The sequence below is a fragment of the Dendrobates tinctorius genome, unplaced genomic scaffold (assembly GCF_039654945.1).
Source record: "Dendrobates tinctorius isolate UK_male_01 unplaced genomic scaffold, ASM3965494v1 ptg000100l, whole genome shotgun sequence".
Lineage (NCBI taxonomy): Eukaryota > Metazoa > Chordata > Amphibia > Anura > Dendrobatidae > Dendrobates > Dendrobates tinctorius.
Genome location: NW_027361768.1, coordinates 3359788 through 3385496, shown reverse-complemented (window position 1 = coordinate 3385496; position 25709 = coordinate 3359788). Strand labels below are relative to the sequence as shown.

General features: G+C 45.0%; 1 protein-coding gene and 1 long non-coding RNA gene across 7 annotated transcripts in view; one reads left to right on the top strand and one right to left on the bottom strand.

Annotated features, from left to right (window-relative positions):
• Positions 1–25709, bottom strand: part of CTNND2 (catenin delta 2) — a 3465616-nt gene that overhangs the window by 933614 nt on the left and 2506293 nt on the right. For all 6 annotated transcript variants that reach the window (XM_073587627.1, XM_073587626.1, XM_073587628.1 and 3 more), the window contains one exon: positions 9448–9658. In XM_073587627.1, coding sequence (XP_073443728.1) covers positions 9448–9658 — 211 coding nt within the window. The remainder of the gene's footprint in view (positions 1–9447; positions 9659–25709) is intronic.
• Positions 1408–24756, top strand: LOC141099670 (uncharacterized). Its single transcript, XR_012234502.1, has 2 exons — positions 1408–1544; positions 24552–24756. It is a non-coding gene; the product is annotated as an uncharacterized lncRNA (long non-coding RNA).

Here is a 25709-nt window from a genome sequence, read left to right as displayed (position 1 = left end):
CTGCAGGGGTGATACAGGGGAGGGGGAGCAGTCAGGGGTGATACAAGGAAGGGGGCCAAGTAAGGGGAGATACATGGGGAGGAGGTGCAATTAGTGGATATACAGAGAGAGGGCTCAGCTGGGGGTGATACAGGGAGAGGGGGTTTAGTCAGTCAGGGGTGATACGGGAAAGGGAACACAGTCAGAGGTGATACAGGGGGAGGTGACGCAGTCAGTGGAGATACAAGGAGAGAGGGTTTAATCAGTCAGGGGTGATACAGGGGGAGGGGAAGCAGGAGAAGAGGGTGCAATCAGTGGTGATACAAGAAGGGGGGTTCATCAGGGGTAATACAGGGGGAGCTAAGTCTGGAGTGATACAGAGGGAGGTGGCACAGTCAGAGGTAATACAGGGAGAAAGAGGCTCAATCAGGATGATACAGGTGGAGGTGGCGCAGTCAGGGGTAATACAGGGGTATAGAGGCTCAGTCAGCGTGTTTCCAGTGTGAGGGGGTTCAGCAGGGGTGATACAAGGGAGGCGGCTCAGTGGTAATATAGTGGGAGAAGCATTCAATCAGGGGTGATACAAGGGGAGGTGGTGCAGTCAGTTGAGATACAGGGAGAGGGCTCCGTCAGAGGTGATATAGAGGGAAGTGGCACAGTCAGGGGTAATACAAGGGCAGAGGGGCTCAGTCAGGGTGTTTCCAGGGTGAGGGGATTCAGCAGGGGTGATACAGGAGGGGGCTCAGTTAGGGGTGATACGGAGGGAAAGAGTGCAGTCAGGGGTGATACAAGGGAAGGGGCTCAGTTAGGGAGTTAGGGGTCAAATATTGGGAGAGGACTCAGTCAGGGGTCATATAGTGGGAGAGGGCTCAGTCAAGGGTAATATAGAGGGAGAGAGTGCAGTCAGTCCGGAGTCAAAGGGGAGATGAGGTAATGGAGCCCTCATTCATCACAAAGTAATTTAGCCCCTCCCCCTTTATCACCCCAGGCTAAAGGCCCCCGGTATGGGCTTTTATTTTTGAAATGGACTGCACGAATGTAGTGGGGTCCTGTCCGTTTCCTCCAGCCCAAATCTTATAAGTGGCCTATGGCCACAGATTGGAGTGAAGGAAAGAAAAAACTGCAGGAAGAGTTTGGGTGTGTCAGTTTTGGGCTTGCAAGCAGACAGAGCAGTTGGTCTGCAAAGCACTCCCTGCGTGAGGCAACACAGGGTCAAGCGGAGCCAAAGAGTCTGGCACCAGGGGTAGGCTGGGCCGGGTGGCAGAGAGGCAATTGCCCCCCAGGCTGGTCTCCTAGCAGCAGCTTTGGGCCGTTGCCATTCAGCCACACATTACTTCAGAAGCCGCACTGTGTCTCCATTTACTCTTTGCAACAAGCATCATCATCCTGATTGGTGGACCAGAGGTCACTCAAGGCTGAAATGTCCTTCCAGCTCTCTGATTGGTGGAGAAGCCGTCCCTAGGTTCCTGTTCTGTGTGCTCCAGTCCTTTACCAATCCGAGAGCAGGAAGCAGACAGTACAGCACCGCTGATGAGGCTGCAGGCGGCCTCACAACATGTGACAATGTGAGTAGCTGCAGGCATTCAAGGGTGCTTGTGATAAGGCGTCTCTTTGCTTCATAGTTGTTTGGGGGACGCATTGTTGAAACTGAGCTGGAGGGGAGCAGTTAGGGCACATATCTGTCAGGCAGGCAGAAATAGGAGGGGAATTTTCTGTATGTCGCATTCTGTGTGACTAAAAGCAGTTTCAAGTCCTCAATTCAGTGTATTCCTGTGTATGTTTGTGTATATGTGTACTGTACATGCATGTTCTTGGTGAAGTGTGTATGTGGTGAAATGTGACAAGGCTGAAGTTGGTATCTTATTCGTCCAGTTTCCCAACTTCAGCCTCGTGTGAAATATGTGAGTATATGTGGTGATATGTGTATATGTGCGTCTGTGTATGTGAACTGTATATATGCGCAACCGAGTACGTGGTGACCTGCGTGTGTGAGTGTGCACGTGGTGACGTGTGTGTATGAGTGTGTACATAGTGACATGAGTGGTATGTGGTGGTGTGAATGTGTACGTGGTGACGTGTGTAAGAGTGTGCACGTGTTGACCTGTGTATATGTAGTGATGTGTGCATCCGTGTACATGGTGACGTATGTGAGTTTGCAGTGACGTTTGTATACATGCATCCGTTTAAATGGTGATGTGCATATGAATGCATTTGTATGTGTGCATAGTGACATGTGTATGTGTGTAAGTATATACGTTGTGATGTGTGTGAGTTTGTGATGACCTGTGTATGTGTGGATCCTTGTATATGGTAATGTGCGTGTCTGTGTATGTGGTGATGTTTGTGCCTCTGTGGTGACCTGTGTATGTCTGCATTCATGTATACGGTAACTTGTGTGTCTGTGTACATGGTAATGTTTGTGCCTCTGTGATGACCTGTGTATGTGTGGATCCATGTATATGGTAACGTGCGTGTGTCTGTGTACATGGTGATGTTTGTGCCTCTGTGGTGACCTGTGTATGTGTGGATCCATGTATATGGTAACGTGCGTGTCTGTGTACAAGGTAATGTTTGTGCCTCTGTGATGACCTGTAACATAGTTATTAAGGTTGAAGGGAGACTTTAAGTCCATCTAGTTCAACCCATATCCTATCCTAACTTGCCCTAACATGTTGATCCAGAGGAAGGCAAAAAAAACCCATGTGGCAAACAGTAAGCTTCACATTGGGGAAAATGTGTATGTGTGGATCCATGTATATGGTAACGTGCGTGTCTGTGGTGATGTTTGTGCCTCTGTGGTGACCTGTGAAGGTCTGCATTCATGTATATGGTAACGTGCGTGTGTCTGTGTACATGGTGATGTTTGTGCCTCTGTGGTGACAAGTGTAAATGTGCATCCGTGTATATGGTAACGTGCGTGTGTCTGTGTACATGGTGATGTTTGTGCCTCTGTGGTGACAAGTGTAAATGTGCATCCGTGTATATGGTAACGTGCGTGTCTGTGTACATGGTGATGTTTGTGCCTCTGTGGTGACGTGTGTATGTGTGGATCCTTGTATATGGTAACGTGCGAGTGTCTGTGTACACGGTGATGTTTGTGCCTCTGTGGTGACGTGTGTATGTGTGGATCCTTGTATATGGTAACATGCGTGTGTCTGTGTACATGGTGATGTTTGTGCTTCTGTGGTGACGTGTGTATGTGTGGATCCATGTATATGGTAACGTGTGTGTGTCTCTGTGTACATGGTGATGTTTGTGCCTCTGTGGTGACCTGTGTATGTGTGGATCCATGTATATGTTAACGTGCGTGTCTGTGTACATGGTAATGTTTGTGCCTCTGTGATGACCTGTGTATGTGTGGATCCATGTATATGGTAACGTGCGTGTCTGTGGTGATGTTTGTGCCTCTGTGGTGACCTGTGTATGTCTGCATTCATGTATATGGTAACGTGCGTGTGTCTGTGTACATGGTGATGTTTGTGCCTCTGTGGTGACGTGTGTATGTGTGGATCCGTGTATATGGTAACGTGCGTGTGTCTGTGTACATGGTAATGTTTGTGCCTCTGTAGTGACGTGTGTATGTGTGGATCCGTGTATATCGCAACATGCGTGTGTCTGTGTACATGGTGATGTTTGTGCCTCTGTGGTGACCTGTGTATGTGTGGATCCATGTATATGGTAATGTGCGTGTGCCTGTGTACATGGTGATGTTTGTGCCTCTGTGGTGACCTGTGTATGTCTGTATTCATGTATATGGTTAACGTGCGTGTGTCTGTGTACATGGTGATGTTTGTGCCTCTGTGGTGACGTGTGCATGTGTGCATCCGTGTATATGGTAACATGCGTGTGTATGTGGTAATGTTTGTTCCTCTGTGGTGACCTGTGTATGTCTGCATTCATGTATATGGTAACGTGCGTGTGTCTGTGTACATGGTGATGTTTGTGCCTCTGTGGTGACGTGTGTATGTGTGCATCCGTGTATATGGTAACGTGCGTTTCTGTGTACATGGTGATGTTTGTGCCTCTGTGGTGACCTGTGTATGTGTGGATCCATGTATATGGTAGCGTGCGTGTCTGTGTAACATAGTAACATAGTTATTAAGGTTGAAGGGAGACTAAGTCCATCTAGGTCAACCCTTATCCTATCCTAACTTGCCATGGTAATGTTTGTTCCTCTGTGTTGACCTGTGTATGTCTGCATTCATGTATATGGTAACGTGTGTGTGTCTGTGTACATGGTGATGTTTGTGCCTCTGTGGTGATGTGTGTATGTATGCATCCGTGTATATGGTAACATGCGTGTGTCTGTGTGCGTGGGGATGTGTAGTTGCAGATCTCTGTATCCCTGTTAATGTGCAGTAAGCTGGGTGTATGCACACCAAATTTATGAACGCACTTTGTGTTCACAATGAAGCAGCGGTGACACAGGACTTTGTCAGCCATTAGCGCCAACTTTGAAAATCTGGCATTTGGCAGTGTCCTACATCACTGCTGCCTCCCTCGGCATGTGCAGGGCGACAATGAAGCCGGGGTGCATGCATACAGCTCCACTGCTTATTTGGAGGGTGGTGGTAGAAGCTGTGGGGTGTCACTCACTACTACTATCTCCACCACCTTATGACCTCTTGTTTCACAGTTAGAAGATGTGATAGGCAGAGATAGAAGCACATCTCTCACAGACTATGGTTACAAGGCATCTTAAGAGGCTCTTCTTAAAGGGAATCTGTCAACAGAAAAAATTCTATCAACCTGCAGATATGGGGTCAATCTAAAGGTTAATAGCGTTCCTAACATGCCAGGCACCTGCACTTAGCCGAACACTGCAGGGAGAAAATTTACTTCTCCATGTAGCGTTCACGTTTTATTCACGGAGATGGAGCCGACACAGGTTCAGTCACCGCTCTGCAATCGCACCCTCGCATTGATTGATTCCCTGCATTGGGGAGGGCTGTCAGTCAGGGCCGGGGGCGCAGTTGCAGCTATCACTCTGTATGCTCAGAGCGGTGACTGAACCTGCGTTGGCAATTCCCCCACCCCGTGACTGACAGCGTTCGGCTAAGGGAGGGCGCTGGGCAGGTTAGTAACACTATTAATCTGCAGATAATTCCCATATCAGCAGGTTAATAGCGTATTTCTGCAATCAGGTTCCCTTTAAACAAAACACCGGAAATGGAGTAAAAAAAACTACTTTTAGGCTATGTACCCACGTATGCAGAAAAAAACCAGACTTCTTCCCAGGAAAAACCCGCGCTTTTTTATGCGTTTTTTGCACCTTTTTTGCGAGATTTTTGCGTTTTTTTGTTCACGTTTTTTACAGGAGCATCCTCCTGCTAATAGAATATACTTGGAAATGCTGCGTTTCTTTCCGCAATGCGTTTTTTTAGCAGAAACTAACGCATCATGTGCACAAAAATTGCAACTAAAAAGAATGGGATGCTTCTTGTATGCGATTTTGAAGCGTCTTTACCAGGAAAAACACTTAAACACGAAAAAAACACATGGTTACACAGCCTTAGAGATTAGATAGGTAGGGTGAAGTGTAGGGTGTTGTGTAATAAAGCTTATTACAAAGCGGTTAGGGTGTAAGGATAGAAATTTACAGAGGACATTAGGACAACAGTGCAGGTGTAAGATTCATTAAGAGGTGCACTGATCACGTAAAGAATTAGGCACATCTTATCACTGGTGTGCGCCTTGCCAAAAGTCTACTATTCTGGATTAAGTTAGGCCACTAAAGTATTGTAACTTTTGAAGAATTTGGTTGACGGGCTTTGCCATACCACTTGCCGCCCATGTTCTTCCTACTTTGGTGTGTCTGACTAACTGGATGAAAATGGCAAAAGCCACATTTTTTTAACAACTTTGAGATGTGCACACATTTTCTGACTTTTCAAAGTGTATTATGCCAGAATTCTAGCAAAAATACTTTGATGAATATGTGTATTAGTGAATTCAGTACACAAGTAAAACTAAAGTTTCGTAGGCATTTGTCATCTTACAATCAATCTTACATTATGTGTGACTGTACTCACTGGGGTGTTACTGCAAGAAGGCATTTGATTATAAGCATAAACAGGTTAAGGCTGACATCTCAGGTAGCATTTGTTGTGTGTAACACTTTACGGTATGGCTGCTCAGTAGTAGAGTTGAGCAAATATGTACGTATTCGATCACCGAATCTGAGTTTGCCATATTCATGCCATAATAGTACCAACATAGTCGGTCATTTCTCCTCCCATTGACTCTGCTGCACACAGCCGGGAGAGTATCCCACATAAAGTAAATTAAAACATAACCTTTAATGAACCATTAAAAGGACATAACACACAAAACCATTACAAAAAAGTGCTCATGTGAACCAGTGCTCAATAAAAAATGGTTTGGTCTCACCATTGGTATTAGATATAGCATTCCAGCATCAGGGTGTATCCTGCTGGAGAGACGATCCACTCATGGGGAGCCGAGACATGGGAAAACCAGTGTTAGTGTAAAGTATTCTCCTACACTCCCTGTCGTGCCCCAGCGTTACTCCTGTCCTAACAAGGACAGGCCCCAAGTGGATCCTGTAGTGGACACCCCCACTGATAAGGGGAAAATTAGACAAAAGCTCCCTGCGCGTTTCTTCCTCAATGGAGGGGATTCATCAGGAGAGTCACAAATACAATATTTGCCGCTGATCATAATTGGAACCGAATTTTGAAATATTCGATCAACTCTACTAAGACAATTTAAGTTTAGTATGTATGAAATGGTTTCTTATCAGTTGCACCTCGGATGTGCACTACTCACGCTGAATGGTATGTGAGACCTTAGACTCTTTAACAAAAAGATGGGCCACCCCTCCTGGGCCAGTGCTTTGTGTTTGCCCCAGGCTAAAATTTGCCAGCCAGCCCCTGTCTGGCACCCTTGTGTACACGGCAGTGTGGTCACTCACGACAACTGGTCCCTGACTGTCTTTTGTTTTCCTGGCTGTGATCCAGAGGATACAGCGTGCTGTGCACTGTGTGAGTTTTTGGACACACGTTTTGTTTTGAACTTGCTTGGGTCACTGCCTCATCACTGCACAGCATGGACAACCACTGATTGTTTCCACTTTTTAGATAAATCGGGGCTCTCCAAATGTGACATGGCATTGATCTCAATTCCAGCCAATTTTGCGTTGAATAAGCCTAACGGTGCTCCTTCCCTCCCTTGCTCTGCCATGTGCCCAAACAGTGGTTTTCCCCTACATATAGAGTAGCAGCATACTCATGACAAATTGCACAAAACTTTTGGGGTCAAATTTTTCGTGTTATCCTTGTGAAAATAAAAAAATGGGGGCTAAAAGATAATTTTTGTGGAAAAAATTTGATTTTCTATTTTCACGGCTCTACATTATAAACTTCTGTAAAGTCATTGGGGGTTCAAAGTGATCACAGCATATCTAGTTAAGTTCCTTGGGGAGTCTTGTTTCCAAAATGGAGTCACTTGTGGGGGGTTTCCACCATTTAGGCACATCAGGGGCTTAACAAATGTGATATGGCATTTGCTAATTATTCCAGCAAATGTTTCATTCAAAAAGTCAATTGTGCTGATGTAAAGGAGACATGTGGGATATGTTATTTGTTAACTAGTTTGTGTGACATATCTCTCTGATTTAAGGGCATAAGAATTCAAAGGTTAAAAATTGCTAAATTTTCAAAATTTTCACCAGTTTTCCGTTTTTTTTACACAGATAAACGCAAGTCATATTGAAGAAATTCTACTACTATCATGAAGTACAATTTGCACTACAAAATAAACTCAGAATCAGGGAGATCCCTTAAAGCGTTCCAGAGTTATTACCTCATAAAATGACGGAATTCAGATTTATAAAAATGGCCTGGTCATTAACATGCAAATTATCTTGGGGGTTAAAAGGGTTTCGATGAGAACCTCTAACCTCTCGCGACACCCTCCCCTCATCAAACACGTCCTCCTTCCCTACAGCACCACTATCCTAGGCAAAGTCCTAACAAAAGCATTAGTGGAAAAGTGATTATGGACTTTGGTCAAATTTTGCCAATTTTTAGTAAAAATGCTTGGGTGTCTGAACGTCAATCCTAATATGCTACATTCATGCCAAATTTTAGATTGGCGAACGTTTTCCGAACAAATTTGCTCATCTCTAGTTACAATATGTCGCCAACTTGTTCATTCCATGTCTAGCATGCCTGGTGGTGTCCTTAAAAATCATAAATGTCATTTAAATTACTAGATGTGGTGCATTTAATGTGGGGTCTATTCATTTTGCATCAGCTGATTCTAATAAAAGTGAAGATTTTATAATGTAGGTTACCGTATTGTTCGGATTATATGACACACTTTTTTCCCCCAAAATTTGGAGGGAAAATGGGGGTGCGTCTTATAATGCAAATATACCTTACCAGCCGCGGCAGACCTGGGTCCCAGGGTCGCTACTGGAGGAGTCAAGAATGGAGCGTTGCTTCAAGTTGCAGGCTGGGAAGAGGGAATGTTCGGATGTGCGACGCTGCTTGTGTTCGTTGGTACAGGGGGCTCTGCCGACATTTTGTAAAAGCCTGGAGCCCCTGCACATCCATGGTTTACTATGCAATGGAATCGGGGAAAAGGGCTACCAGGGACGGCCCACAGACAGATGGAGATCTCGGCACCAAGATCTAGGGAGATGAGATCTCAGCACAAAGATCTCCATCTGCGCATGTGCAGCCACCGCATAGTAAATCATGGAAGTGCCTGGGCTTTGGGCTTTCACAAAATGTTGGTGGAGCCCCTACACCACCAAACACCCACAGCGTTGCACATCCGAACACCTCTTTTCTCCCAGTCCACAAAATTGTTCCACTCCTGCCTCCACCAGCAGCGACCCTGGGACCCTGCTCCACCGCAGCCAACCCTAGGTAAGCAATAAGATGCCTGGATTGTAAGAAGCACCACAATTTTTATTAAAAAAAGTTTTTTTTTCCTATTTTTCTCCTCAAAATTTGTGGTGCATCTTCTAATCCGGTGCATCTTATAAACCACAAAATACAGTATATTATTAATTTTACTTTTATGTTATGGGTTAAAAAGAATGTTCTATTAAACTCTGCATTGTCAAAATTTTGGAAATTGATCTTACATTCAATAATATATTGATTAACATCTTACTTTTCAAAGGGGGTGTACTCATTTATACTGATTACCGTGCATAAATGTAATTAAGCTGAATTGAAACTAGAGATAGTGCTAAGTGCCGTTACAATGTTATATTCATAGAACATTATCTTATTATAAGCTTATAGTCTGCTTATTATTAGTTAAATATATTTATTCTAGTGAAAGGAATATGGTGGGTAAGAATAAATGAGAAATAATCAAAATTATACAAGAGTACAACCTACTAGAAAAAGACTTTCATGACAAGGACACTTAATAAAAAAAAAAAAGAAATGAAGCAGAAATACAGACAAATGTAAATAGTGTGCCTACTTGTCTCCTTTGCTTTTTGAAATGGCAACTAATTTCTCAATGCCTCCTGCATCTCTTAGGGCTTTTGCGTTCTCCATATTCTTAGTAATGACTTCATGAAGAGTGCAGCAGATGGCAGTTACAGTGTCGTCAGTCATAGTCTTGCTAGTTAAGGTGTTGCTGTTGTTTCCACCTGGAAGACGGTGCACCAAATCTCGCATGGCATATTTCCCTATATTCAAAATAAAAAAGAAGTTACATAGATAGACAAATACAAGAAACAATATAAATCTTTTAGTCATAGGTTTAAGGAAAATATTCAAATTACTGACATGCACAAATAAAACCTGAATTTAAAAAATCCTATATTTTCACAAAGTAGTCACCCAGCACTTAACAATGTCTTATAATTTTGAATCAAAGATACAATTTTGAAAAAAAAAAAATACTGTTCAAACAGTCTTAGACTCAAAGCAAATCTTAAAATTTTACAAAATCATTAAAGCAATGGTAAGGGCTGTTTTTTCCAGGTCTGGATTGGTTATAAATTTGTCTTTTCAGCAGTGGCTTGAAATATACGTATGTTCGAGTCCTGGCGGTTGTACAGGGTGGGCCATTCATATGGATACACCTAAATAAAATGGGAATGGTTGGTGATATCAACTTGCTGTTTGTGGCACAATAGTATATGGGTGGGGGGAAACTTTTCAAGATGGGTGGTGACCATGGCGGCCATTTTGAAGTTGGCCATTTTGGATCCAACTTTATTTTTTTCAATGGGAATAGGGTCATGTGACACATCAGACTAGCTGAGAATTTCACAAGAAAAACAATGGTGTGTTTGGTTTTAACGTAACTTTATTCTTTCATGAGTTATTTACAAGTTTAAGACCACTTGCACAAGGAAAGACTAGAAGCAATGGGATGAAACTGAATGGGAGGAGACACAGATTAGATATTAGAAAAAACTTTTTGACAGAGTGATCAATGAGTGGAACAGACTGCCACGAGAGGTGGTGAGTTCTCCTTCAATAGAAGTCTTCAAACAGAGGCTGGATGATTTATCGAATCCTGCTTTGAGCAGGGGGTTGGACCAGATGGCCCAGGATGTCCCTTCCAACTCTACGATTCTATGATTCTACTTACCGTATATACTCGAGTATAAGCCAACCCGAGTATAAGTCGACCCCCTAATTTTGACACAAAAAACTGGGAAAACTTATTGACTTGAGTGTAAGCCTATGGTGGAAAAGATGCTCCATAGATTATGCCCCCATAAGATGCTCCATAGATTATTCCCCAATATGCTGCCTATATAAAAAGCTCCATAGATTATGCCCCCATATGCTGCCCCCATAAGATGCTCCATAGATTATTCCCCCATATGCTGCCCCATAAGATGCTCCATAGAGTACTCCCCCATATGCTGCCCCCATAAGATGCTCCATAAATAATTCCCTCATATGCTGCCCCTATAAGATGCTCCATAGATTATTGCCCCATATACTGCCCCCATAAGAAGCTCCATAGATTATGCCCCTATATGATGTCCTCATAAGTTGCTCAATAGATTATGGCCCCATGTGCTGCTGCTGCATTTAAAAATTAAAAAAATGACATACTCACCTCTCCGTCGCTGGGCCAGGTGCCGGTGTTACTGCTGGCACCTGAGATACTCACCTGTCCTGCGTCCATGGCTGCTTGCTGCTGTCTGGCATGTCATCTGTCAGTGACGTTCAGACTGCAGGGGGCGCGGCTCGCACTAACCACATCACCGCACCCTCTGCTGTTTGAACGTCACTGACAGATGACGTGCCAGACAGCAGCAAGCAGCCATGGACGCAGGACAGGTGAGTATCGCTATACTTACCCGTCCTGGCGCTGTCTCTTCAGCCCCCAGCTTCTCCAAGATCTTTCTTTCTGCCTTCAGCGGTCACGTGGTACCGCTCATTAAAACTCATGAATATGCACATATTCATGAGTTTTAATGAGCGGTACCACGCGACCGCTGAAGGAAGTAAGGGAGATCGCAGAGAAGCTGGGGGCTGAAGAGACAGTGCCAGGATGGGTAAGTATGACCTGACACCCCCGACCCCCTTGTGTATATGACTCGAATATAAGCCGAGAGGGGGACTTTCAGAAATAGTTTATCATATGCATTATTTTTTCATCTTTTTATTGCACTATTTATCATTTTTTGCAGGATGCAGCGAGGCCCCTTTATGTTGGCTTGATTTTCTGTGTGATACATATATAGTGCTGGACAGCCCGCCTGCTAATACTATGGGTGTGATCAAAAGGCTGTTATCCAGACACTTTGCATCACACTTACCTATGCGCCCTATGCAAGCCTTATCTGTGTGTATTTTTTCTAAAAGTCAGCCAACCTCTCCATTATCTGGGTGAGTAGGTGGTGGCTCTCATCAGTAGAATGCACCTGTGCTGCTCCAGCTTTTATCAGTGTGGGCCTGCTGCGTCCTGCTAGTGCATTTGTCATTTGATATGGTTTTGGTGAGGCTATTTTTCATGGTGTTTTTTTGAGTTTTTTCTGTTAGCTATATTCCATTTTTAGCACAGTTTCCTTCATGCTCTATGCCCCACTGTGGTATTGAGCTTCTCACCACAGCACATAATCCCATCACTAGAGTTGAGCGACTTTTGTTTTTTTAGGGTCAAGTTTCGTTTCGTGAAACCCAACTTTTCCAAAAGTCGGGTCGAGCAAGATCGGCCGATTATAGGGAAAAGTCGGGGTCGTCCCGAAACACGAAACCCAATGTAAGTCAATGGGGAATAAAAGTCGGCAGTGAGAGGAGGACAGGAAACACACCTACAGTGCCCATTTGAATGCCAAAAGCATCAATTCTTCTTACTTAAGCTTGTCAACCTTAATTAACTTCATAATACAAGTTACGCACTGAAAAATGGGGGTTATTTGGCTAAAGTTGTGGGGGGGTAGGGCTGGCTCCAGGTTTTCATGTGCCCTGGGCGAAAGAGCGCCCCTTTAACACATACCACAACTCATCATGCTCCGATACGGCAGAGAAATAGCGGTATAGTACAATGAAAAATACTTCAATTTTTACATCTAAACACGACGAGGCCCATCTATTTCTCCATACAGAATCATTGGTCCCATATAATGTTTGAAACAGTATATGATGAGCTCCACATAATGCTACAGTATATGTTGGTCCCCATGGATGAAGCTCCACTGTCTTATGGGCCCAAATAATGCTCCAAACATAATGGGCCCCATTTCTAATGCTCTAGTGTATAATGGGCCCTGTAAATGCTGCTCCAGTGTCTGATGTCCACCTTTGGAATGTTCCAGTGTATGGTGGGCCCCATCTATCATTCTCCAGAGTATAGTGCTCCCCAAAAATTGCTGTCCCAACATTGAAAACAATTAAATAAGTCTCCTGGCTAGGGAATCCCTGTACTAGTCTGGACTCCTCGTCGTCCCCATCTTCCATCTCACTGCACAGTATTTCAACCTTGCAAGTGCTGTGATCCTGAGCAAGCAGGGGGGGGCCCACTCGTTGGCGACGGCACTGGCACAGGGCCCCTGATAGTACGGTGGTGTGTCTGATGGCGGGTGGGCCGAATCTGCACTTTCATCTGCAGCTTCCTCTTTGTCACCGTGTAAGATGGAACTGTATATGGGAAGGGTAACCTGAGTTTCATCAGGGTCAGATTCAGGCCGTGTAGCGTGCGAGGGGAATGTAGTGGTCTGGGTCAATGTACCAGCAGATTCATCGAGCAGTGGCTGGGCATCAGTGCACTTGTGTCGCCCCCAGGAGTAAGGTCGCCACAGTGGCATTACCTTCCTCCTAGGGAGTGTGATGTCATGCTTGGGAGCAACGAAGGATCTCTCTAGCAGGTTAACTGATTGGGCGGCGTTATTCCCACGAGTCATGACCCTCCAAACAGCGTTCATGAAGGCAAAGTGTTTGTTTCACGTGGGCAGTATGGTTGCAAAGCTGAACCTTAAAGGAATGTCCAGAAGGGCACCACCAGGAGTGGAGCCTACGGTTAAATTCGACTCCACCTGGGAAACCTCAACCATGCCAGCTACAGAAAAGATGCACACATTGCAAGCTTAATTCCGTTAACGAACGAGACTCCGTCATGCCCCGCGGTCTGAGTCCGGCTTACTAGAGGGACACGTGAGGCTCTGGCACATGAGATTGGCCAATAACTGGTGTGTCATGCCCTTACATGTCCGTGGCTGCATGTGCGCTACACTGAAAAGGCCAGCGTTTGTCGCTTACAGGTGCAGATAACCCGCTGAACAACGTTAGTGATGGGGATCACTGATTACAATTATTACCCGCGAACGATGATTTCCCAGTAAGTGCAGGTCAACCGCAGTTCCGGAATTAGGCCTAACCGTCATTCCTGAAAAAATGAAAAACTTACATGTGCAAACCACAGGTGCTGTAGCTTGCTTAACAGCTCGCCAGCCGTTCTCACGCCCAGTATGGATTACACGTGATTGCACAAAGGTGAGAAAGGGTACCGTATCCCCAGATAACATGTATGGATAGCATAGTGTACACATTCAAAATATATGTCTATACATCAGGAGGCAGGCTCAGACGGTGTTAGGCCCAGTATGGCTTGCACGTGATTGCACAAAGGTGAGAAAGGGTACCGTATCCCCGGATAACATGTATGGATAGCATACACATTCAAAATATATGTCTATACATCAGGAGGCAGGCTCAGACGGTGTTAGGCCCAGTATGGATTGCACGTGATTGCAGAAAGGTGAGAAAGGGTACCGTATCCCCGGATAACATGTATGGATAGCGTACACATTCAAAATATATGTCTATACATCAGGAGGCAGGCTCAGATGGTGTCAGGCACAGTATGGATTTGACGGCCCAGACTACACAGCGGAGGAGCAGGGAGAGGTAAAGATTGCAAATGCTGGGGCCCTGCCCAAGCAAGGGGGGCCCACTCGTGGGCGTCGGTACTGGCACTGGGCTCATAGTACGGTGGTGTGTCTGACGGCGGGTGTGCACCACCACCGTCAGAGACACTTGATTGCACTATGAGGGACCCTGTGCCAGTGCCCGCGCCCAAGAGTCGGCCTACCCACCTGTCCAGGGCAACGGCACTCGCACGGTGTCGTGCGCTAGGTGGTGACCCCGGCCATGGGGGGGGAGGCAGCACAGTTAGGGAATTTTAGAAAGTGGCATATGTTGATGTTGGACATTCAGCTGATGCAAAAGGTGTAATAGGTCAAGTCCCAGGAAGAGGTGGACCAAAGCAAGCCATTTTTCTGTCACCCTATGTGTCATCAGGGGAAGGTGGGACAAAATCCTTGGAAACCCATGCATGGTTCATTTTAATGAAGGTTAGATCATCCACATTTTGGGTTGACAGACGGGTCCTTTTTTCTGTCAGGATTGATCCAGCTGCACTGAAGACTCTTTCCGATAGCACACTTGCAGCTGGGCAAGCGAGCTCCTGTAAGGCATATTGTGCCAATTCAGGCCAGGTGTCCAGTTTAGCGGCCCAATAGTCAAAGGGGAATGACCTGTGTGGGAGAACATCGATATGGGAGGAAAAGTAGTTTGTAACCATAGTTGACAACTGCTGTCTCCTGTCACTTTCCATGGATGCAGTATTACCAGTTGTGTGAGCGGTACTTCTGCTGTGTGCACCATGAACACCTCTGTCAAGCTGCCCCCGGCCCTTACGGCTCGTGTGAGAACCATCACCGCTGCTGTGTGCTGGGAATGCCTCAAGCAACCGATTTACCAGAGTTGCTTGTTTATTAGCCAATATTAGGTCAAGGTTCTCCTGTGGCATGATGTTTTGTAATTTTCCTTTATAGCGTGGATCCAGGATGCTGGCCAACCAGTAGTCGTCATCGTTCATCATTTTGGCAATGCGGGGGTCCCTTTTTAGGATCTGCAAGGCATAATCTGACATGTGGGCCAATGTTCCCGGTGTCAATGATGCACTGCGAGTGCTGGTTGGAGGAGCACTTTCTTCCTCCACCTCGTCCAGGAGAGGTCCCTGAGCAGACAATGGCTGAATGTCATCAAGGATTCCCTCCTCGTCAACATTGGCTGCAGACGCCTGCTCCTTAAGGTGCGTCAAAGTTTGCATGAGCAGACGCATAAGTGGGATGCTCATGCTTAGGATCGCGTCGTCTGCGCTTACCAGCCGTGTGCATTCCTCAAAACACTGAAGGACTTTACAGAGGTCTTTCAGCTTCGACCACTGCACACCTGTCAACTCCATGTCTGCTCTCAAAGTGCCTGGCCGTGTATCCTCCCACAAATGCATTATGGCCTGCCTCTGCTCGCACAGCCGCTCCACCATGTGCAGGGTGGAGTTCCACCTTGTTGCAATGTCGATAATGAGGTGGTGGTTGGGAAGGTGGAGCAATCGCTGCAGCTTCTGCATACGAACGGAGTGTACAGGCGACCGGCTGATGTGCGCGCACAGTCTTTGCACCTTCTGGAGCAGGGCTGTTAACTCCGGATAATTTTTGAGGAAGCACTGCACCACCAGGTTCAATGTGTGAGCCAAGCAAGGTATGTGGCTGAGTTTTGAAAGGGCTATGGCTGCCACAAAATTACGGCCGTTATCACTAACTACCTTGCCTGCCTCAAGATGTACACTGCCCAGCCATGACTCAGTTTGTCGCTTCAAGTACTCGGCCAGCACCTCGGCGGTGTGTCTGTCGCCCAAACACATCATCTGCAACACAGCCTGCTGACGCTTTCCACTAGCTGCTCGATAGGGGGACATCTCGTGTGCAACAGTGGCAGCTGCAGATGGAGTGCTCGTACGACTGCGCTCTGTGGACGAGCTTTTGCTTCTGGAGGAGGAGGAGGGTCGAATGCCTACAGCCAACTGTTTCCTATACCGTGGGCTAGGCAGCACTGTCCCACCACCGCTGTCCCCTGTGAACCCTGCATCCACCACATTAACCCAGTGCGCAGTGATGGACACGTAACGGCCCTGGCCATGCCGACTGGACCATGCATCAGTTGTGAGGTGCACCTTTCCACTCACTGACTGCTTGAGTGCATGGACAATGCGGTCTTTTACATGATGGTGGAGGGCTGGGATGGCTTTGCGAGAGAAGTGGCGACTGGGTAGGTCATAGCGTGGTACTGCATAGGCCATGAGTTCGCGGAAAGCTGCGCTTTCCACCAACCGATAGGGCATCATCTCAAACGAGATTAGTTTGGCAATGTGGGCGTTCAAACCCAGTGTACGCGGATGAGAGACTGAGTACTTTCTTGACCTACTCATAGTGTCTGGGAGGGTGAGCTGGACTTGAGAGCTGCATATGGTGGAAGTAGCGGTGGACAGGGCGGACTGAGAGAGGGTTGATGATGGTGATGGAGTTGGTGTTCTTTCTGATGGCCTAGATTCAGTATTTCATTGATATAACAGTGGGATTCCCTGACTGCTGTGGCCTTGCAACGACACCTCAACATTTGCTGCTGTGCTAACCGGTGGGCTTACAGTGGGGGAAACAATGTAGCGTTGCTGACTACCTTCGTTGTGATCAGTTGCACATGTGGCACTTGAGGTTTGGTGTTGTGTCCACGCTTGCAAGTGCATGGTGGTTAAATGTCTAAGCATGCAACTGGTATTCACATTTTTCAGATTTTTCCCTCGGCTACAGGTCTTTGCGCACTTCTTACAGATAACCTTGGCCTGATCATGAGGATTTTGTTCAAAAAAGTGCCACACTGCACTCTTCCTACTTTGGCAGACATTTTGCGGCCTAGCACGCTGTGATCTTTTGACCCTCTGGACAAGCTGTCCAGCAACTCTTTTGATTTTTGGAACCTGTCTTTGGAGTGCTCCGGGCCTGCCAGATAACAGCTGTTGCGATGTCGATGTCTGCTGTGGATGCTCCTCATCTGAGCTATTGGAAGCAGCACCCTCTTCCCCCAATGGATGCCAATCTGGGTCAACAACTGGGTCATCCATCACCTCCTCTTCAATGTCATGTGCACCTTCCTCTGTGTCACCGTGTATGGTGGTATAGTGTGCGGGAAGGCACACCTGAGTCTCATCAGGGTCAGAATCTGGCTCTGTACACTGCGAGGACAATGTAGTGCTCTGAGTGAATGTACCAGCAGAATCATCTATCAGGGGCTGTGCATCAGTGCACTCCATGTCAGATTCATCTTGGCCTGGGTAATTCACCATTTCACTTGATAATCCAGGCATGGTATGTGAAAACAGCTCCATGGAGTAATCAGTAGTATGGCCTGCGTCATCCTTCAATCTTGGTTGGGGTGAAGGACACAAGGAAAGGTGTGGTTCTTGAACATGAGCCTCCTATGACGACTCAGTGCTTTTACTTTTTACAACTTCAGAAGAGGAGGCGATAGAGCTGGAGGCTGAGTCAGCAATGTAAGACAAAACTTTTTCCTGATGCTCTGGCTTTAAAAGCGGTTTGCCAACTCCTAGAAAACTAAGCCTTCGAAGCCTTATGGAGCCAGACGATGACGCAGGCTCAACACCTGCATTCGGTCCTATTTTGCTCTTGCCACTACCATCAGATCCACCACCAACACCATCATTACCAGCTGCCAACCCCCGCCCAATTCCACGGCCTCTTCCTCCAGCCTTCCTCATTTTTTGTAGAAATGTAGACAAAATCCAACAAACTATATAGTAATGTAAAACAAGGTACAAGGTGTCTATAGGACAGGGGAGATTTTGAATTTCTGCACACACTTGTGGACACTGGACACATGGATTGTGTGAGGCCCACTGAATATCAGAGCGCTATGTCACAGGCTCGATGGCACAGGTGTGAAAAAAGTGACTACAGGATAAGGGAGATTTTGAATTTCTGCACACACTAGTGGACACTGGACACTTATGGATTGTGTGAGGCCCACTGAATATCAGAGCGCTATGTCACAGGCTCGATGGCACAGGTGTGAAAAAAGTGACTACAGGATCACAGAGATTTTGAATTTTTGCACACACTTGTGGACACTGGACACTTATGGATTGTGTGAGGCCCACTGAATATCAGAGCGCTATGTCACAGGCTCGATGGCACAGGTGTGAAAAAAGTGACTACAGGATCACAGAGATTTTGAATTTCTGCACACTTGTGGACACTGGACACTTATGGATTGTGTGAGGCCCACTGAATATCAGAGCGCTATGTCACAGGCAGAAATTGGCTAGTGTATCACAAACTACAAGGTGTATGTAGAATTGGGCAGAATAGGAATCTCCCTAGAGTGTAGGTCTGTAAGAACGGAACAAGTCCTCCACTTATCCTTCCACAGTGACACACAGATAGCTTCACTGTGGCCGTGATAACAGCCGTTACACGGTACTGAGAGGAGCGTGCACGTACACAGATGTCCGGTGTACGTAAAATTGTCAAGCTCCGTGTTTTTTAAGTATACGGACTGACACACGCTGTCTCTCTATAGTTTTGAATGTGATCAAACAGCAAATATATTTAACTGTTTGAAAGCTAGACAAAACTAGTAGGTACAGGTCTGTAAGAATGGAACATGTCCTCGACTTATTCTCACAGAGTGACACACAGCTTCACTGTGGCCGTGATAACAGCTGTTACACGGTACTGAGAGGAGCGTGCACGTACACGGCTGTCCGGTGTTCGTAAAATTGTCAAGCTCCGTGTTTTTTAAGTATACGGACTGACACACGCTGTCTCTCTATAGTTTTGAATGCGATCAAACAGCAAATATATTTAACTGTTTGAAAGCTAGACAAAACTAGTAGGTGCAGGTGTGTAAGAACGGAACACGTCCTCGACTTATTCTCACAGAGTGACACAGATAGCTTCACTGTGGCTGTGATAACAGCCGTTACACGGTACTGTGTGAGGAGCGTACACCGCTGTATGGTGTGAAAAAATGCACGCTCAGTACCTCAGCAGGACAAAAAAAAAATTGGGATTGCTTTTAAAAAAGCAGTTTGCAGAGCAGTGGGTAAACAGCAATGCAGCTGTCAGGAAGCCTTAGAAGGCAGCCTAACAACCAACACCGCTGATCCACCACAATATAGCCTCCCTTTGCACTGCACACACAGTGACTGGTGTGTTGTACAGGCAAAATCGCTAGCAGCAGAAGCAGTTTTTGTTTCTTCTTCCCTGCCTAACGCTCTCCCTACAGAATCAGCAGCAGCATTCTCTCCCTATGCTAAGATCAGCAGAAGTAAGATGGCGGTCGGCGTGCACGCCCTTTTATAACCCCTGTGACGCCCACCAAAGCAAGCCAATCACTTGCATGCCCTTCTGAAAGATGGTGGTGACCCCTGCCTATGTCATCACGTTGCCCACAGTGTCCGTGGATCCTGATTGGCTGAAAAAGAGCGCAAAACAAACTTTTGAAACGCGACTTGGGCGCGTAAGTCGCCGACCTCGTGGCCGACCTCATCCTAGGGTCGGGTTTCGTTTCATGAAACCCGACTTTGCCAAAAGTCGGCGACTTTTGACATTTTTCGACCCGTTTCGCTCAACTCTACCCATCACCCACATTCATAGCGGGGCACATATGACTCATGATATCCTTTTTATACCATTAGACACATGTGATAATGAGGTTTTATGTGATTAGTTATATTTTGTGATAAATTGCTCAGTATCTTATATACCATTTAGGGTGCATATTTTTGTTATGATACTGTGCTCTGCACTTCTTTATGAGATTTGATATACAGTTGTGTGAAAAGTGTTTGCCCCTCCCTGATTTCCTATTCTTTTGCATGTTTGCCCCAATTAAATGTTTCAGATCACCAAACAAAATTTAAATATTAGACAAAGATAACACAAGTAAACACAAAATGCAGTTTTAAATTAAAGGTTTTTATTATTAAGGTAAAATAAATCCAACCTTACAGGGCACTATGTGAACAAGTAATTGCCCCCTAAACATAATAACTGGTTGGGCCATTCTTAGCAGCAACAAATGCAATCAAGCATTTGCAATAACTGGCAGTGAGTGTTTTACAATGCTTTGGAAGAATTTTGTCCCACTCATCTTTCCAGAATTGTTGTAGTTAAACCACATTTGAGGGTTTCTGTGCATTAACTGCCTTTTTAAGGTCATGCCACAACATCTCAATCGGATTAAGGTCAAGACTTTGACTAGGCCATCCAAAGTCTTAATTTTATTTTTCTTAAGGATCATTGTCCTGAAGCATAACTGAAGTGCACTTCATTTTGAGGTCACAAACAGATGGCAAGACATTCTGCTTAAAGATTTTTTGGTACACAGCAGAATTCATGATTCCATTTACCACAGCAAATCTTCCAGGTCCAGAAGCAGCAAAACAGCCCCAGACCATAATACTACCACCACCATACTATACTGTTGGTACGATGTTCCTTTTCTGAAATGCTGTGTTAATTCTGCGCCAGAGGTAATTGAACATACACCTTCCAAAAAGTAAAACTTTTGTCTCGTCAGTTCCTAGTGTATCCTCCCAAAACTCTTGGAGATCATCAATATGTATTCTGGCAAAACTGAGACAAGCCTTTATGTTCTTATTGCTCAGCTGTGGTCTTCATGTTTCTTATAATGAAGTCATGAATTGAGATGAGCGAGTATTTCAATGTTCGGTTCGGATTATAATCACCGATTTTGCAATATTCGCCGATTTATTCGTTGATTATTCGCGGAACATAACTGAAGCGCCATTGGAGTCAATGGGAGGCTAAATCAAAAGCATACACAAAACCTTCAAACGTTCCTAAAAGCTGCCAAAACACATTAAATTAGGGACAGACACCAGGATAGTAGCCTCAATTCACCCACACTGCAAATTTTAGAATGGAATGGCAGCAATCAACCATGAATGAGGTATCAAGGTCTAGGCTAGCAATTACAGCCTTGAATTGAACTTCAAAGTAAGATGAGGTGGGTGCTGTGCTGGGAGCCTTGATACTACATGCAACAGCTTAACCTGCTTTGATGCTCAGCCACACTGAGGTGGCACAAATATAAGTTTCATAGACTACTATTGTCAAAAAATTTAAGGATAATAACACTGGCAGGTGACTCAAAGGAAGTGGAGGCCTGATGATCTAAGAGGCCTACTGCTACAGGCAACACATGATGGATACCCAACCAGGAGTCTACACATTTCCAAAAATTAGGGGCATATACCAACAAAGTGGTACTAATTTTACCAGAGTAGGAGCAGTGTAATAGGGACTGACACATCTTCCACTACAGCCAATCCAGTGGATGGAAAAGATACTCACCCCTTTGATCCAGAAAACTAAATCATTTATTCTGGACACGGGATCCTTTCTTACCTCAATTCAACATCTTCCAACCATCCCACAGGATGCACTACTGGTAACTAGACGTAAAGGATCTCTATACCTCGATTCCCCACTCAGAGGGTATCAATTCAACATTGCGCCTTCTATCCTCTACTAGTATGGACAGGGACCAAATTTCACTGTGCGTGGACCTTCTTAAATTGGTACTTACCTCTAACTTCTTTTTGTTTCAAGATGATTTCTATCTCCAGATACGTGGGACTGCAATGGGCTCGAATGTGGCACCCCCTATGCAAATGCCTATATGGCTGACTTCGAAGAGAGTGTCATCTATAAGAGCGATCTATTCCACAATCACGTTATTATGTGGAAACGCTACATAGATGATATATTTTGCATATGGGGGGCCCCCTGGAGTCCATGAATACGTTCTTTAACTTTCTGAATTCATCCTGGCCAGGTATCCAATTTACCATGGGACATGATCCCGGGCACATACACTTCCTTGATACCATGGTCACTAAGGGCACTGATGGAACACTGTCTACTGATTTATACACAAAAGAGATGGATCGTAACAGCCTACTCCATTTCCAAAGCCTACACCCCCCTCCATTAAACGGGCAATACCTAAATCTAAATATCAGCGAGTGCATCGTATTGTGACAAATGACAATAGAAGAGAGGAAAGGCTTAATGAAATGACCAACAAGTTCAAAGAGAGAGGCTACCCTACTGCTTTGCTAGAGGAGTTGAGAGACTCTCCTGTTCAACCACAGAAAAAAACCCTATGCCGCATACCATTTGTACATACTTTCCATCCGTTTGCTTTCATCATTCACAAATCAATATGAAAAAATTGGCATTTGTTATCTTCAGCCCATCCTGATGTACCAGAATTCAAAGAACTTTTCTCCCGTGTTTCAAAAGAGCACCAAACTTGAAAGACTCACTGGTCAGAGCAGACAATTTCCTTCTATGACGGTATCACTGATTGGGTTGATCAAGGAAATGCTGTAGATATAGTATATCTTGACTTCAGCAAAGCATTTGACAAAGTCTCTCATACAATCCTTATTGAAAAAATGACTAAGTATGGAATGGACAAGGCAACTGTTAGGTGGATTCATAGCTGGCTTAGTGATCGGACCCAAAGAGTGGTCGTAAATGGCTGCACATCCAGTTGGAAGAATGTCTCAAGTGGGGTACCACAGGGCTCTGTCCTGGGCCCTGTATTGTTCAACATCTTTATCAACGATTTAGATGAAGGAATTGAGGGTAAACTGATTAAATTTGCTGATGACACAAAGCTAGGAGGGATAGCTAATACTAGAGAAGAGAGAGAGAGGATTCAAAAAGATTTAAATAAACTGGAGAAGTGGGCAGTAACTAACAGAATGGTTTTTAACAGGGAGAAATGCAAAGTACTACATCTGGGCAATAAAAATGAAAAAAGCATATATAGAATGGGAGGAATAGGGCTAAGTGACAGCACATGTGAAAAAGACTTGGGTATACTAATAGATCACAGACTGAATATGAGTCAACAGTGTGATGCAGCAGCAAAAAAGGCAAATGCAGTTCTAGGATGTATTAACAGAAGCATACAGTCTAGATCACGTGAAGTCATTATTTCCCTCTACTCCTCTTTGGTCAGACCTCATCTGGAATATTGTGTCCAGTTTTGGGCACCACATTTTAAAAAAGACATCAACAAACTGGAGCAAGTTCAGAAAAGAGCGACCAGAATGGTGACCGGTCTGCAAACCCTGTCTTATGAGGAAAGGTTGCAGGATTTGGGAATGTTTAGTTTGCAAAAGAGAAGACTGAGAGGAGACTTAATTGCTGTCTACAAATATCTAAAGGGCTGTCACATTGTAGAAGGATCAACTTTATTCTCATTTGCACAAGGAAAGACTAGAAGCAATGGGATGAAACTGAATGGGAGGAGACACAGATTAGATATTAGAAAAAACTTTTTGACAGTTAGAGTGATCAATGAGTGGAACAGGCTGCCACGAGAAGTGGTGAGTTCTCCTTCAATGGAAGTCTTCAAACAGAGGCTGGACAGACATCTGACTGGGATGATTTAGCGAATCCTGCTTTGAGCAGGCGGTTGGACCAGATGGCCCAGGAGGTCCCTTCCAACTCTACGATTCTATGATTCTATGACATAGGCCCAAAAAATCCCACACAGAAACAGCGTTTTCTTCAGAGACCTAAAATGGGAACGTTCCTGTGCCTACTATGTGTTCAGTGTAATAACATACTCAAGGGGTACAAATTTATACACCCCTTTTCCATTAAGGAATATAAAATCCAGAATTTTTTCACATGCGACTCGTCACATGTCATTTATCTGATAAAATGCCCTTGCGGGCTTTTGTATGGAGGAGAGGCTTTACAACCAATACGGGACAGAATCTCAAAGCATAAAACAACAATATGATGCAAAAATCTTCTCCTTCCCATCCCCCACCACTTCATCACTATGGGTCATAATATCTCCCAGCTAAGGTTTCAGGTACTGCCACCCCGTCGTGGTGGCAATAGAATTCTAAATTTAAAAAAACGCAAAGCATTTTGGATCCATACACTTGAAACTGTGAGACCTAAGGGCCTGAATAGGGAATTTGAGATATCAGCCTTTTTGTGATTACACATTGAAATGTATCATGTGATTTTTGCCTTTTTTCTCTTCATTTACACACAAGATTTGTTAGCATGCTTTATGGCATTCTATGATATAATCTGTGAATATATTTCTTCGCATAAGATGTATGCTGCATATACTCTATATCCTGAGTTGTTTACCTGGACCTTATACTAACATCTCTCTCCTCTTCCATAGAGTCGCCTATGCTAAATTATTGTGACCGGACGACATCGCTTGTTCCTTCTATATGGAGTTCTCTATTATAACCAATTCACTAGAAATCACATGGCATAGAAAGAAAATAAAGAAAAAAAAGCCCTATTCACCTGCTCACTGGATGCCTGTATTTGCTTCTCTCTATGTTATTGTCTAACAATTAAATCCATCTTTGTTAAACTTCTGTCCATGGTGTCTTTCATCTCTCCACAGACCTATTATCACATAATACATCTCCCTATGTTGTTACTGCTATCCTCTGTCAATGGTCCACAAAGTTCTCCCAATTTGCTATGACACCTCCGCAACCATATCCCGCCCTCTGCCCGCATACATCCACTATATTTTTGATAGATTTTCTGCTATTACAATCAGTAAATCACTGTTTTTTTTTTTCTTTTTTGTGCTGGAACACACAGAGACATGCCGTGGAACACACGGCTATGTTCTTCCTGATCATTACGTCGGGTCCATTACATCACAGCATCCGATTGGATGCCATCCTTATAGTCCCGCCCCCTCCCCTTCTTAAGTGCACTGAATGCTATGCCTAGCCAGACATGCAGTGGATACTGTGTCTGGAGGAACATCCTGCCGCATCTACTGGCTGACACAAGGTAACAAAATACCCCTCCATATATTTTATAGCTATATATCGCGGTATGCAGATTCTTTCTCTGCTACTTTAGTGATGACCCCTTTTTTGCATAATCTTTAATAGGCTGTGGGATGGATCTCCCCAGTAAACAGCATACGTGCATATGTTGCCTCATCTACTGGCCTCTGTAAGGTGACCTAGCGTCTCTATGTAATTACACACAGTGGTATATGCATATTTTTTTCTCATCTTACTCATGGCCCCATATACAGTATGTATTCTAGAATACTACAACAGGCAGTGGGACGGATCACCCCAGTGAGTAGCATTCACATGCCATAACTGCACCCTCTACCTGCCACTACTGAGACTCACCCTCTTATTAACCCCTTTCTGCCATCCGACGTACTATCCCGTCCATGGGACCTGGGCCCCTATGCCCATGGACGGGATAGTACGTCGGCGCGATCAGCGGCGCCCACGCGGTGAGCGCCGCTGATCGCGGCCGGGTGTCAGCTGATTATCACAGCTGACACCCG